This window comes from Chiloscyllium punctatum, chromosome 49 (genome assembly GCF_047496795.1).
Source record: "Chiloscyllium punctatum isolate Juve2018m chromosome 49, sChiPun1.3, whole genome shotgun sequence".
NCBI lineage: Eukaryota > Metazoa > Chordata > Chondrichthyes > Orectolobiformes > Hemiscylliidae > Chiloscyllium > Chiloscyllium punctatum.
The window spans coordinates 19,184,603-19,199,172 of NC_092787.1; the positions used below are offsets into that span (position 1 = coordinate 19,184,603).

The 14,570-nt window shown below is 39.2% G+C and overlaps 1 protein-coding gene across 3 annotated transcripts in view; it reads left to right on the plus strand.

Moving 5' to 3' along the window:
• Nucleotides 1-14,570, plus strand: part of LOC140469322 (hemicentin-1-like) — a 438,266-nt gene that overhangs the window by 194,493 nt on the left and 229,203 nt on the right. For all 3 annotated transcript variants that reach the window (XM_072565717.1, XM_072565718.1, XM_072565719.1), the window contains exons 26-32: nt 68-259; nt 2,218-2,348; nt 3,188-3,335; nt 3,686-3,812; nt 5,016-5,170; nt 8,411-8,689; nt 12,165-12,446. In XM_072565717.1, coding sequence (XP_072421818.1) covers nt 68-259; nt 2,218-2,348; nt 3,188-3,335; nt 3,686-3,812; nt 5,016-5,170; nt 8,411-8,689; nt 12,165-12,446 — 1,314 coding nt within the window. The remainder of the gene's footprint in view (nt 1-67; nt 260-2,217; nt 2,349-3,187; nt 3,336-3,685; nt 3,813-5,015; nt 5,171-8,410; nt 8,690-12,164; nt 12,447-14,570) is intronic.

Genomic DNA, 14,570 nt, shown 5'->3' on the forward strand with positions numbered 1-14,570 from the left:
TCAATTTATCAATGTGGCCTCATGATGTGTATAACTCATTTGATCTTTTATATTTATATGTCCTCAGGAACTCCTCCACCAGTTATACGCTGGCTAAAGAATGGCTTAGATCTTCTAGCTCATGAACCAGGGATTTCAGTACTTGAGGATGGCTCTCTTCTCATTGATTCAGCTTCACCCTATGATAGTGGAGATTATTTGTGTGTTGCAATGAATGAGGCTGGCTCTTCCAAAAGGAAATATCGATTGAATGTCCAAGGTAAATAATTAAACTCTGATACTAAACTTTCCGACTGACTGAATTGATGTCGGGCTTCCATCTGTCCTGTAAAGACTATGGGTTGGGTCTTTAACTTTTATTGAATGTCTCAGTCACTTCCTGAAATGGTGTTGAAACTTCAACCTGGCTTTTTAGTCAAGGTCTCTTGTACCATCTTCCAGTCAAGCAATTTGGTTGGCAGAGACTGACTTTTCATAAAATGGAATTCTCAGAAGCAGGTCCACTCTCTGGGAGTACCTGACCAAACAGAGGCCAGCATTCTTGCACTCAGCACAGCATCCGTGAAACCATGGCTGTTGCCAGGCTAACACCCAATGTCCTGAAGTCCAAGTCTCAGTTAAGTGCTTCTGAGGTTGGTGTGGTTCCTGGGGTTGGCAGTAGCAGGGAGAATGGGGCCATGAGGTTGGAAGCAGTGACCCCAGTGTCCAATGCACAGTCCCTCAGTTGCATACAAATTAGTGCAATTAGAGAGACCTCCTACAAATTGACAGTAGACCCGTAATGGTTTTTCATTCAGATGGGCTGACTCTTCTCAACCTGCCTGAAGCTGAAATAATTCCAGGCTGAAGTAGACCCATAGGTGGACCTAAAGTCACCTTTAATTGACCACTTGAGTTAAATTGGCAGTGTGGTGTGAAGTTAAAGTTTGGATCTTCCTGCACAGATCTTAATGAAAATGGAGGTGACTAGGAAGCAAGATTCTAGGATCCAACAATCCTGTTTACAGGACCAGGAGATTCTGTTCTAGGGGAGCCTCAAGATTAATTTGCCACTCCAAATTTCTTGGCTTAGTTGGGACGTTGCATTAGCAATTAGTGGAGCTGGAGTTTCCCACAGGATTTTGTTGATCCTATTGCTGGCAAGGTTGATAGCTAATCGCTCAGCTTTGATTGGACCACACTTTGAATTAACTTGCCTGTAAGTTACATTGAGAGTTAGAACACTACAGCCCAGACTGTTTCGTCCATATCTGACATAATTAAGTATACTACATAATTCTCACGTACATTTACTGATTGACTGAACTTTAGAACTGTGTACAATGCTTTTTACGATCTGTTAGTCAAAAGGCATCTAAACATAATGCACAACAGAGGAGCACATTGAAGCACTGGCAAATGAAAATTAACCCCCATAGCCTCGATTAAAGTTTCTGATATGAACCATTCATTGGTGGCAAAGTTTAAGTAAAGTTGAAGGAGTGGGTTGTTTCCCAATCCTGTTAACTGTGATGATTGTGAAGCGAGAACATGAAAAGTGATAAGGGGGAGTAATAGCATCTTTCTGAAAAAAGGAGTAGAAAATATGAGGTTGAATATCACACTGGAACAAGTTATCAAAGGAAATAGTCACAATTATTTGGAATTTATGAGACCCATACATGGATTATTTCCATTAATTAGTTTCATTATCAGAACTACCATCTGAGTAAGTCAGGCCGAGCTTTGTTAGCAATATGCATACAAAATGTTATTGGAATTCAGACATTAATCAGTACAACTAAAGCATGGTGTTTTGACTCACATGCAGCATCGGAATTTATAACCTCTTGGTGGAGATTACCAGTTCCTCTTGCAAGCAATGTATGCTAGATCATCAATGCTGCTGAGATTATTTGAGTCAATCCTTTTCAGTGAATAGAAGTTAAAGGGAAACCTATTGGTCCAACAGTTTTAAACAATCACGTTTTAGGGTACCTGACTTGGAAAATGAGTTTTGGATGATTTTCATTTGGAGCAAATTGAAAATGAAGTATCATGGAGGACACTAACTTCAGTATCCTGCTTTCTTTATTATTTTTAATGGCTAAATAAAAGTTTAAGGTGTGTCAGCAACAACCAGGATACAGCACACACCAGGAGTGTTTTTTTAATAGTGTTTTGGAATATTTAAGCCCCATCCTTTCAATATTCCTCATTCCTCTTCCTTTGTTCTAGCTCCTCCTGAGATTCGAGGAAATGACCAAGTACAGAACATCACAGTGTCGGTTAATCAGCCGTTGATGTTGGAGTGTGATGCCAGTGGCAGCCCAACACCAACCCTCAGTTGGTACAAGAATGAGCAGCAGGTATGTGTGGTCAGCTGATGTATTAAAATGGGCCTCTGTTTTTAATGAAATTGGAGAAAGGTATGATGATGACATTACATGAAGACACCTTGCTTTGTAGCAATTAGACAGTTCAATTCAGAACTCTCAAGGCTACATTCCTGGTTCAAGCTATTTGTAAGAGGTGAAAGCCAGAAAGTGTGTTGGAGCTGAGGTACTCACTTAGAGATCATTTACTGTACAACTTGCCAACAGCTTATATGGTTTAGTGAGAATCTCGTTTATGATGTAGGGAGAACCAAGGAAAGGTTTTGGAGCAACTTAGAGAAAGTGTTGAAATAAGTTTGCACTCCCTCCTCACCTGAAAGAGTGACTTGTGCTTAAGCTACAATCAGGTTCTACCTAAGCTGGTAGGACAGATGTCTCTCCCCAAGTGAATATTCTCTGTGACTCTTAGACTGTAAAGTTGGAAATGGAGATAGCCATAATCTAAAATTGGCCGGCGTGTCGAATTACTGTTTCCATTCCTGCCACTTGCTTTTTTAGTTGATCTATTAACTGAGCTAAACAGCACCTGCATTCTTGTAACTATTTGGGTTAATGTTGATCTGATCCAAATCTTCCATTCATTAAATGCAAATATTGCTACAATTATGAGGACTGTAGTAATTATAACAGATTTATTAGGTTTTGAACTTGATGGAGATTTATAAATAACAATACTGAATATGTGTTCACAGTGAAGACTAACGAATGGGAGTCTCAGTGATAGCTGACAAACTGCGACCTTGATCACAGGGAGCAGTCATCAGCATATAAATAAATTGACAATATTTCTCATTGATTTGTTTCCCCTGAAGGTGACAGAGACCAGTAGGGTCCGACTCTTGAACGGTGGCCAAGTACTGCGACTTTCAAAATCCCGCAAAGGCGACAGCGGAGTGTATTCTTGTAATGCTGTTAATGTTGCTGGCACAGCCAAAAAATATTTCAATTTACTGGTGCAGGGTAAGGATCAATAGAATTGCAACAATCTGAAATTCCTTCCTAAGCTTCACTCTTTGTACTCTCCTTTGGCAAGGAGATGAAATAAAGATTCATTGCAACCGTCTGTTTCACTGACTCATCATTCCCTGGCTCTCAAAGCTGTGGAACTTGTTACTTTCCTCTTATTGTAATGCTCTCCAGTAATCTGTAAGCTTTTAAAAATTCACAGTTGGCATCATCTAATATCATCTGTCCGATCTTGGCTGCATGCATTACCCTTGTATTTGGCCCTTTACTGACAATTCCGAATTTAAAAAAAGCTTTGCGCTATTTTACTGACTGATAAGATTTGCACCCTCATCTGCCTTTAGTACCTCCCTCAATCTATGGATCTGGAGTTACCCAAGAGGTGGCCATTTTGGTGAATTCTAAACTTGAACTCACGTGCCGCGCCAATGGAGTCCCTTTTCCACACATTGCATGGAATAAGGATGGAGAGTGAGTACAATGAAAAGTCTTGTTAATTTCATCCTTCTCTCAATACAATGTTGTCATATTGTTCTGATGGTACAGAGGTATAGATTCTCTAAAATATAACTATTCTTTTGTCTGACCCCAGTATGGTCGTTCTCCACCTTTTTCATCTGCAGTCCACATAAGATGGACAAAGAATCCTTAAGGACAACCCACTGGACCTATATCTCTTGCTTTCTCTTCCCACCATAAAAATACTCACCATAATTAATAGGAGCATGTGAAAACTATAAATATTTTGCTTTGTTTTATGCTTAAATGTAATACATTTATGTACATTAATGTTTACTGTAATATCACATTAAAATGATCAATTCACACCAAAAGCAAAAGTATATACATTTTCATATTATGAATGTCAATACTGCAAGAGAACATGTTTATTTAAAACATTCTAATACATGATGTAAAATCATTAATCTTTTACTGAGAAGCTAACACATATTTTACATCTATACTAAATAAATTATGTTAACAGGAGCGATCATCTTACTTATAAAATCAGATTGATATTTCTCGCACTAATGAGAACTCATGCCATGCGGCCAGAAGTTGCTTTGATTGTCTGACAACACTTGAATGTTGAGAATGAGGGTTCTGGCCTCTCATTTGATATCAGTTCCCTTGAACACACTTTGAGAGTCACTGGTCTAATAGCAAGAGGACACCGCCATCTTTCTATTAAAGAAAATAAAGAAATTTGTATATACTGTAGAAAATATTGTCTCCTTATATATTCATGAAATTCTCTCCGTAATATGAAGAAAGATGCACACCATATTTAACATATAACCCATCTTGTCTCTTGATAAGACATGTCACCAATAGAAAATGAAAGATTAAAACACAGTAAATAGATGATAAGGAGCTGGGCAATGTTTTTTGTGTATGTGTGGTAGTTTTTTAATTTAGTGTCTGTGACAATAAAATAACATGTAGGGGTGGATGATGTATTTCAAAGGACATTTGTATTATCTGAGGCATCAATATTATGATATACTGAAAGCCTGACCTTCTTGGGAGAAACTAGGGCAATAAATACTCGGTCAGTCAACATCACCCACATCCTGTGAATTAATAAGTATATGTGCGGGGAGAGGCTTACTGTATATGTTCTGGATTTAGTTTTTTTTAACAATTAAATTGTGTTTTATTTTGGGTTATAAGAGCCCTATCTCCAGGTGTCCAATATGTGGAGTTTACTGAAGAAGGGCAGACGTTACACATTCAAACATCTCATCTCATCGATCAAGGCCTCTATCAGTGTGTTGCCTTCAACCCAGCTGGACAGAAAAGCAAACACTTCAAAGTCAATGTTTACGGTATGAATGAAACAGCTCTGACTGTTTCTATGCTTTAAGGTTATTTACTTTTCCTGCAATAATTTATCTTTTGAAAGATCTATTGGTCAAGAATCACAGCATGCTAAATTTGGCGATAATGAGTCTATTACCAACAGATCTGGAACACCTTCTTACATATTAAGAAACCAAACTCTGTCTCCCACAGTACAGATAATAATCACAGAGGATCATACATTGTTCCATTCTAAACTACAGCCCACGTACAGTTCAGTAGCCTAAGGTCAAAACTTGGACTGCTTCCTTTTGACTGAACTCACCTGTGAATTAAAGAGATGAAGAGAAATTCCAAAGAAAAAGAAGGTCGAAGAGATATAGTGGAAAAGACAGAAAAACTTGGAATTGGCTGGCACTGATCTGATCTGATATACTAATTGGAATAGAGACAGCAGAGAGAGAAAATAGAGAAACAGGGAAGGAACGATTGAAATAAGTAATCCGATAAAAGGGGAGGAAGTCAACAGATGGAAAGAGAGATGAGCAGACAGTAGCAGCATAAACACAGAATGTGGAAAGAAGCAAAATGTAAATGGCTCAAGAAAAATTGGGAGGAAAGAAGAGAGAGAGAGACAATGAAACTGGGAAGTTATGGAATAGCAGGTAAAAAAGATAGTTATTGGGAGTCAGGTGTTGACGGCAAGGCTGCACCTAAAAGATAGCTCCTGGATCTCAGATACTGCTGGCAAAACTGTGCCTATTCGCTCAAGGAAGGTGGTGAAGGTGAGGCGTCCCCTTGAAGGTACTATCGCTGTCTTGAGTCAACTAATGCTAAATGCAGCTTTAGCAAAGATGGAGTAGTATTTCCCCTATATATCAGTATTGAGAATACACAGAAAAATGAATTGATATGCTTATTTATTTGTACTTCAGGATATTAAGGAAAAACATATAGGGAGGAACCCAGAATAGAGAAAAAGTGAGATAGTGTTGTAAACTCAATATCACACTGCACACAATTCAAGTGCTTGTAGTTCTGTCATGTTTCTGGCACCGTGATCTCTTTACATTGAGTACTGAATTAATGTTGAGTTTGGAATTATGACTTGATCCACTAGGGACTTAGTGGAGAACATAGCAGCTCATTTCACATTGGACAGGGGACAGTTTGTGTGGGTTGGATTTGGACTGAGATTTGATTCCTCACAAAGGTTCAAGTTTGTCTGTTTTAGTTGAGTGGGACTGGAGAGTTTTCAGCCAGACTGATAAATGAACGATTACCTTTCAACCATTGTTTTGCCAATATTATAGGATAATGTCAACTTTATTTTTGGAAGTTCCTGTCTTCCGCCTCACCTGACAGATATAGGACCGAGAGAATTGTCATATTGTCTTCTCCAATACCACGTGTTGTTGTTGGTCAGAGAGACTCTGGCCCTCCAGGTCTTATTCTCCTCTTGAATTTTTTTTTTGTCTCTCCTCTCTCCTAAGAGATGGAGCAACTTCCACTTTGTCATTTTCTACTTGCTTATTTGGGAACTGAGTTGAAACTTTGGGGCATAAAGCAGGCAGTAGTGGATAATCACACACCCATCCCTGCTAAAGTTGAAAGATCTGCTGTTCATCCTATCTGGCTGTCTGATGTTTGGAAGCTGGGGAGAAAGTAGCTCAGTACTCCCCCCCCCCCCCCAAAATAAAAACTGAAGTTGGATTACATGGCTGTAAATTCTTTAAGTTCCAATCACAGTGCAATTCATTTAATGGCAAATGTGCTTTTGACTTTACAGATTCTAGAAACATACTCTTTTCTGAAGCGATCTTACTGGAAAAACGTCTAACATGTTATTCTTAGCTCTAATATTCATGAAGTATGTGTAAATATCAGTCCAGAGTTCTACTCAGTATTACAATAAAATGGCATATGTGTATATTATCCTCTCCAATTAATGCTTCACAGTGGAATATCATTTACTGTGCTCACTATCTAGGCAAAAACACTGGCCTAGTGGTTATTTTAAGGTGAATATCAGTTCAATGTTCAGGGATTGAAACATAGCCAATGATGGAACAGTTAAGACATCTTACAGTGCATGTTTTCTGTCAGTGTTAAGACATGATCCAACATGCCTTTGGGAGCTGCTTCACTTGTACCAACTTTCTAGGCCTTGCTCACCTACCACAAGTGACAAACATTTAACATTCTGCTAGACATCAGCAAACCATCTGAGTAATTCTCAGCCAAAAAAATATGCAGACATTCTTGCTTGTTTTAAAATTAGCATTACTGTTGCTATTTGGTATTCCCATAAGCTTCTCTCCTGATGGAGCTGCCTAATGCTGTGATACAGTTTGGCAATTGCTGGCTGCCATGTGGTACCATGGTTATTTCTCAGACATAAACAGAGTCAGTCAATGTTCTCAATCTTTTCAAACATGGATGGTGTGATAATTGAGTATAGTCTTGAACTCCACCTAGAATCCTAGAATCGCCAACCAACATAGTCTAAACATTAGAGCCAGAACTTTCAGGATTGAAATTAGGGAACTTGGACATGAAAAGGACAATAAAAGTTTGAAACGCTCTTTAGCAAATGAATGTTTATGCCAGATGAATTGTTAATTTTAAAACTGAAATGTTTGTTAACCAACAATATTAAGAGGTTTGGGGCAAATATGGGTATAAAAGCGTTTGTAGATAGGTCAAAGATGACTCATTATGTCACTGAATAGAAAAACACACTCAAGGGGCTAAATGGCTTCCTTGTGGTCATATACTCATATAATTACTATGAGAATTAATGCAACAATCTTGCCCTTGCTGCTCTGAGAAATGCCAAAATGACAACTTTGTTATGGTTCATGATAACTCCCAATCCATTTGTGCTGTGAACAAAAGTAACTTCCTTACCATAAACTTGTTTACCAAAAATTGAAACATGCTGAGTTTACCATTGAATGGAACATGATGTGAGTGGAACAGCCTACTTGAAATTATTCAAGGGACTTGGGATGTTAGCAATTTTAATTCTTAATTTTTAAAAAAAGTGTGCAGCATCTTTGGTTGAGATCTCAATGTTTCAGTATTTTTGTGAAATCAAGTGTTGAATGTTCTCTAGAAAGATTCTACCTGAGTATTCTCAATTTAATAGGATTCCTAACTTACTGATTGTGAATCAGCTTCATGAGTACTTTGTTGGCTACAGGATGTCCCAAGGCTGTTAAAGGCATTCTATAAATGTAAGTAATTCTTCACTGTTTTCCTAGTCCCTCCCACAATCCAAGGAGTGAATGATACCAAGGAGGTAATTGCCCAGTTGAAGAGTCACGTCAGTCTACAGTGTGATGCACATGGAATTCCTGCCCCAGGAATTACATGGCTGAAAGATGGACGACCAATTGTATCCAGCTCAAAAATGACGTATGTTGAAAGAGGACAGTTTTTGCTGATTAACGAGGTACAGGCATCTGATCAAGGTTGGTACACATGCAGAGCAAGGAACATTGCAGGCAGTATGGAGAAGTCTTACAGAATGCAGGTTTATGGTAAGTTGCCTATTTCACTGAGGTACAACATGGCTCCAGCAGCGAGTAATTATAAGGCAATAATATAAAACAAAGAGCTGTCTTTGCTGGAGGTCTGAAATACAAATAGAAATTGCTGGAGAAATTCAACAAGTTTGGCAGCATCTGTCGGACGAAAACAGAATTAACATTTCAAGCCCAATACTGATGAAGTCATTGAACTAGAAGCGTTAACTCTGCTTTCATCCCACTGATGCTGCCAGACCTGCAGAACTTAACATAGAATAGAACATTACAGCGCAGTACAGGCCCTTCGGCCCTCGATGTTGCGTGAACCTGTCATACTAATCTGAAGCCCATCCCACCTACACTATTCCATGTACGTCCATATGCCTGTCCAATGACGACTTAAATGCACTTAAACTTGGCGAATCTACTACTGTGGCAGGAAAGTATTCCATACCCTTACTACTCTCTGAGTAAAGAAACTACCTCTGACATCTGTCTTATACCTATCTCCCCTCACTTTAAAGTTGTGTCCCCTCATGTTTGCCATTCCCATAGTTGGAAAAATGATCTCCCTGTCCACCCTATCTAACCCTCTGATTATCTTATATATCTCTATTAAGTCACCTTTCAACCTTCTTCTCTCTAACGAGAACAGCCTCAAGGCCCTCAGCCTTTCCTTGTATGGAGGACTGGAGGATAGCAAATGTGGTTCCCCTGTTCAAAAAGGGTAGCAGAGACAACAGACCAGTGAGTCTCACTTCAGTTGTTGGTAAAGTGTTGGAAAAGATTATAAGAGATTTACAACCATCTGAAAAGAATAATCTGATCAGGGATAGTCAGCACGGTTTTGTGAAGGGTAGGTCGTGCCTAACGAATCTTATTAAGTATTTTGACAAAGTGACCAAACAGGTAGATGAGAGTAAACCGGTTGATGTGGTGTATATGGATTTCAGCAAGGCCTCCATACCAGGCAACATCCTAGTAAATCTCCTGTGCACCCTTTCCAAAGCTTCCACATCCTTCTTATAATGCTGTGACCAGAACTGTACACAATACTCAAAGTGTGGCCTTTGTACAGCTGCAGCATAACTTCCTGGTTCCGGAACTCAATCCCTCTATTAATAAAGGCCAAAACACTGTATGCCTTCTTAACAACCCTGTCAATCTGGGTGCCAACTTTCAGGGATCTGTGTACATGGATACCAAGATCTCTCTGCTCATCTGCATGCCCAAGAATCTTACCATTAGCCCAGTACTTTGGACCGATTACTCCGTCCGAAGTGTATCACCTCACACTTGTCCACATTAAACTCCATTTGTCACCTCTCAGCCCAGCTCTGCATCCTATCTATGTCTCTCTGCAACCTACTACATCCTTCGTCACTATCCACAGCTCCACCGACCTTAGTGTCGTCTGCAAATTTACTAATCCACCCTTCTAAGCCCTCATCCAGGTCATTTATAAAAATAATAAACAGCAGTGGACCCAACACCGACCCTTGTGGTACGCCGCTAGTAACTGGACACCAAGATGAACATGTTCCATCAACTCCAACCCTCTGTTTTCTTTCAGCAAGCCAATTACTGATCCAAACTGCTATGTCTCCCACAATCCCATTCCTCCGCATTTTGTATAATAGCCTACTGTGGGGAACCTAATCGAACGCCTTGCTGAAATCCATATACACCACATCAACCGGTTTACTCTCATCTACCTGTTTGGTCACTTTGTCAAAAAACTTAATAAGATTCGTTAGGCACGACCTACCTTCACAAAACCGTGCTGACTGTCCCTGATCAGATTATTCTTTTCAGATGGTTGTAAATCTCTTATAATCTTTTCCAACACTTTACCAACAACTGAAGTGAGACTCACTGGTCTGTTGTCTCTGCTACCCTTTTTGAACAGGGGAACCACATTTGCTATCCTCCAGTCCTCAGGCACTATTCCTGTAGACAACGATGATTTGAAGATCAATGCCAAAGGTGCGGCAATCTCTTCCCTTGCTTCCCAGACGATTCTAGGATAGATCCCATCAAGCCCAGGGAACTTGTCTATTTTCACACTCTGCAGTATTTCCAATACCTCTTCCTTGTGAACCTCAATCTCTTCTAGTCTAGATGCAAGTATCTTTGTATCTTCCTCGCCAACATTTTCATTTTCTATAGCGAACACTATCGAAAAATATTTATTTAGTGCTTCCCCTATCTCCTCTGACTCCATACACAACCTCCCACTATTATCCTCGATTGGCCCTAATTTAACTCTTGTCATTCTTTTATTCCTGACATACCTATGGAAAGCTTTGTCTCCAACAATTTCTGTTCTTGTAATTATAAACCATGTTTTGTGACATTCCATTCCCAGTGCAGTGACTAACTTAGCAGGAGTGTGTAATAATCAGTATGGCTTACCAGAACATGTCATATTGTTCAATGTAAATTCCATGCTTATTTATCATAGATTGATCCTTGTGAAATATATTACTCTTTGCTTCTTTTCTTTTCGTTCTATAGTTTAAGCATTAGAGTTACATATGTCAGAAACATTCTCCATTATAAAATGTAGAAAATGATTGAATGGTAACTTACATTACATAAAGAAAAGACTGCACATTATTTCATTCAGTGCTAGCACTTGGCATCCCAGGAAATAGTTGGTGAATTAAATACACTTATTATTTATTCATTGTCTCAATTAAAATGACACCCAAGTATTTGTGATATAAAACTATATTGCTGAAAATAGCACATGAAGTGACAACTAACATGGCTAACAGAAGCTCTGAATAGTGATTAGATAAGCTGGGCTTTGCAGCCGAGCAGAAAATAACTCATAGAGCTATGTAAGATTACTAAAGGTGCAGAGAGTATATCAGTTCAGGTAGATTAATGCAGAGGTGATAGACTAGTGGTATTATCAGAAGGCAGAGATTCAGGCAATGTTCTGAGGACCTAAGTTTGAATCCCACCATGGTGGAATCTGAATTTTTTAAAGTCTGGAATTAAGACTAACCACTGTTGAGAAAACTCATCTGGTTCATTAAGCCCCTTTAAGGAAAGAAACTTTCCTGGTCTGGTCTACACATGACTCCAAAGCCACAGCAATGTGGTTGACTCTTAATTGGCTTTTCATTTTCAAGTATTTGTAATCCAATCAGCTCACTTTGTAAATATTCGTTGTTATGAAGACTGATTCTCTCGAGAAAGTATGCAGAAATGTAAGCTGCGCGTGTAGTCAGGAACAGCTCCGTACAGTCACAAACCACCTGACGCACCAAGCAATACTGGCATGGTACCTTAGAACATACCCAGAGACAGAAGGCTCACACATTACCAGAGGAGCATAATGGGTACAAGATAATACTCCAAGCAACATGCACAGACTGCACAAGATCAGTGTTAGATGTTCAAACTCCTGCTGCTCTGTTGTTGATCTTTCATTGCTATCATGGGTATTGATGTTATCTCCTTTTGTTCTCTTTAGTTCCGCCTCGTATTGAAGGTCGCTTGCACCATCCACTGAAGACAAAAGCAATAGTTGGTCATTCTTTGACATTAACCTGTTCCTCAAGTGGTTACCCTCCTCCTGTCCTCTCTTGGCTCAAAGATGGTGTCTCATTGACAGACAGTGACAGAATACAATTGATGGGTGAAGGAAAGACCCTTAAGATTGAAAATGTCAGAGAGAGTGATGCTGGCACCTATACATGTATGGCTACCAGTGCTGCTGGAGAAGAACATCTTCAATACACTGTGGACATCTTAGGTAGGGAAACTGTTATAAGCTTTGGGGCCTCAAGAAAAGGATAGATATTCCTAGGAGAATATGCCCTAGTTGATGTGGGGGGTTTGCACTCTGATCTCTTCCTGATATATGCTTTTAACTCAAAGGACATTGATTAGACCACTTTTAGAATACTGCATTAAATTCTGGTGTCCCTGGAATAGGAAGGATGTTGTGAAACTTGAAAGCATTCAGAAAAGATTCAAGGATGTTGCTGGGTTTGGACAGTTTGAGCTTAGAGAGGCTGAATAGGCTGGGGCTATTTTCCCTGGACCATCGGAGGCTGGGGGGGTGACCTTATAGAAGTTTGTAAAATTGTGAGGGGCAGAGGTAGGGTGAATAGCCAAGGTGCTTTCCCCAGGGTAGGAGAGTCCAGAACTAGAGGACATAGGTTTAAAGTGAGAGACGAAAGATTTAAAAGGGACCTAAGGGGCAACTTTTTCATGCAGAGGTTGGTGCTTGTGTGGAATGGGCTGCCAGAGGAAATGGTGAAAGCTGGTACAATTACAGCATTTAAAAAGGGTATATGAATAAGAATGGTCTAAAGGGATATGGGACAAATGCTGGCAAATGGGACTAAATTAATTTAGGATATCTGATTGGTATGGATGACTTGGATGAAGGGTCTGTCTCCATGCTGTACAGCTCTATGGCTCTATGACTAGCGCAGCAGATGTATGGAAAAACCACCACCTTAGGTTCCCCTCCAAGTCACACAACATTCTGACTCGAAACTATAAACATATTCCTTCACTGTTGCTAAGTTAAAATCCTGGAACTCCCTTCCTACTTATAGTGTGGACATATCTAAAGCATATGTCTTGCAGTGGTTTCAAAAAGGTGATTGACCATCACCTTCTCGAGGGCAGATATAGATGGGCAATAAGTTCTGGCCTAACTAGTAATGTACATGTCCCTGTGAAAGAATGAAAAAAATAGCCCAGGCTGATGGTTGCAGTAGTTGTATACGAAATGAACGTGGCATTGTTCCAAGTGGTCAAGGGCCTACAGTATTGACTATTATATAATTTTGTATAATACCAGGCCATTCAAAAGCATAAACAACAATAGTCTGTGTTATGTTGGAGAGTGCATTCGTAGCTTGGGTTAAAGCAACTTGGGTCAGGATAGAAAGTGTTTTACCTTTGTTTTGTGAAAATTTAAGGTCATATGAGGAGAAACTACAGAAGGGTCAGTAATCAGAATGTACAGAGCTAGAAATAAGTTGACTTATTTTTTAATAGATCAATGTATTATGTTCTGGAATTCAAACTTTCAACGCTGACTTACAGAACAAAGTTCTGTTTCTATCTTAAATGTTTTCAGGGTTATGGAGAAAGAGTGGAAAAGGAGGACCAATTTAGAATGCTCGTTTAAAGAACCAGTACAGACACAATGGACCAGATGGTCCTTCTGTGTTATATGATTCTATTATTCAATGATTCAGCCCATATATATCACTTCACCAGTAAACCTATTTAGTTCTTCAATGTTTTTGTCCTCCTTCCTGCTGTAGCTTGGGTCTGTTTAATGTGCATATTTTTATAATTAGATTTTGGCAGTATGCTGTTTTAAGTCTGTACGGTCAAAAAGGCTCATTTATAGGGCAGATTCTTACATTCAGCACTTTTTCTGTGCCTCAGAAAAGATAAAGTGATGATGGGCAAGTGGATAATGCAGACAGTAGCTTAGTTAACACTCAGCTACAGTTCGTGATTTTATTTCTAGAGGGATAGAATTGAAAAGTCAAGAGGTTATGCTAAACAGGCGTCTAACCTTAGCTTATACTTGCAGTTTTGTGTGCAGCTCTTGTCAGCATAACACACAAAATGAATTTTCAAAGATGAAACCAAAACAATGAGATTTTAATCGACTAGGAAAGGAAGAATAGAGTCTTTCTGCTAGGAAGAGAAAGCTGAGGCATGGCCCAAGAGAAATCATCAAAGTCATGAATGGTTTTGATAGAGTAGGCACAGAAGGTTTTCAGTAATGAAGAACAAAGCTAGAAGCTATTGATATAAGATTATCATCAATAAATCAAACTGCATATTTTGAAGAAATACCCAGAAAATATGGAAATTAGTGCCACTGTGTGTAATAGATCAG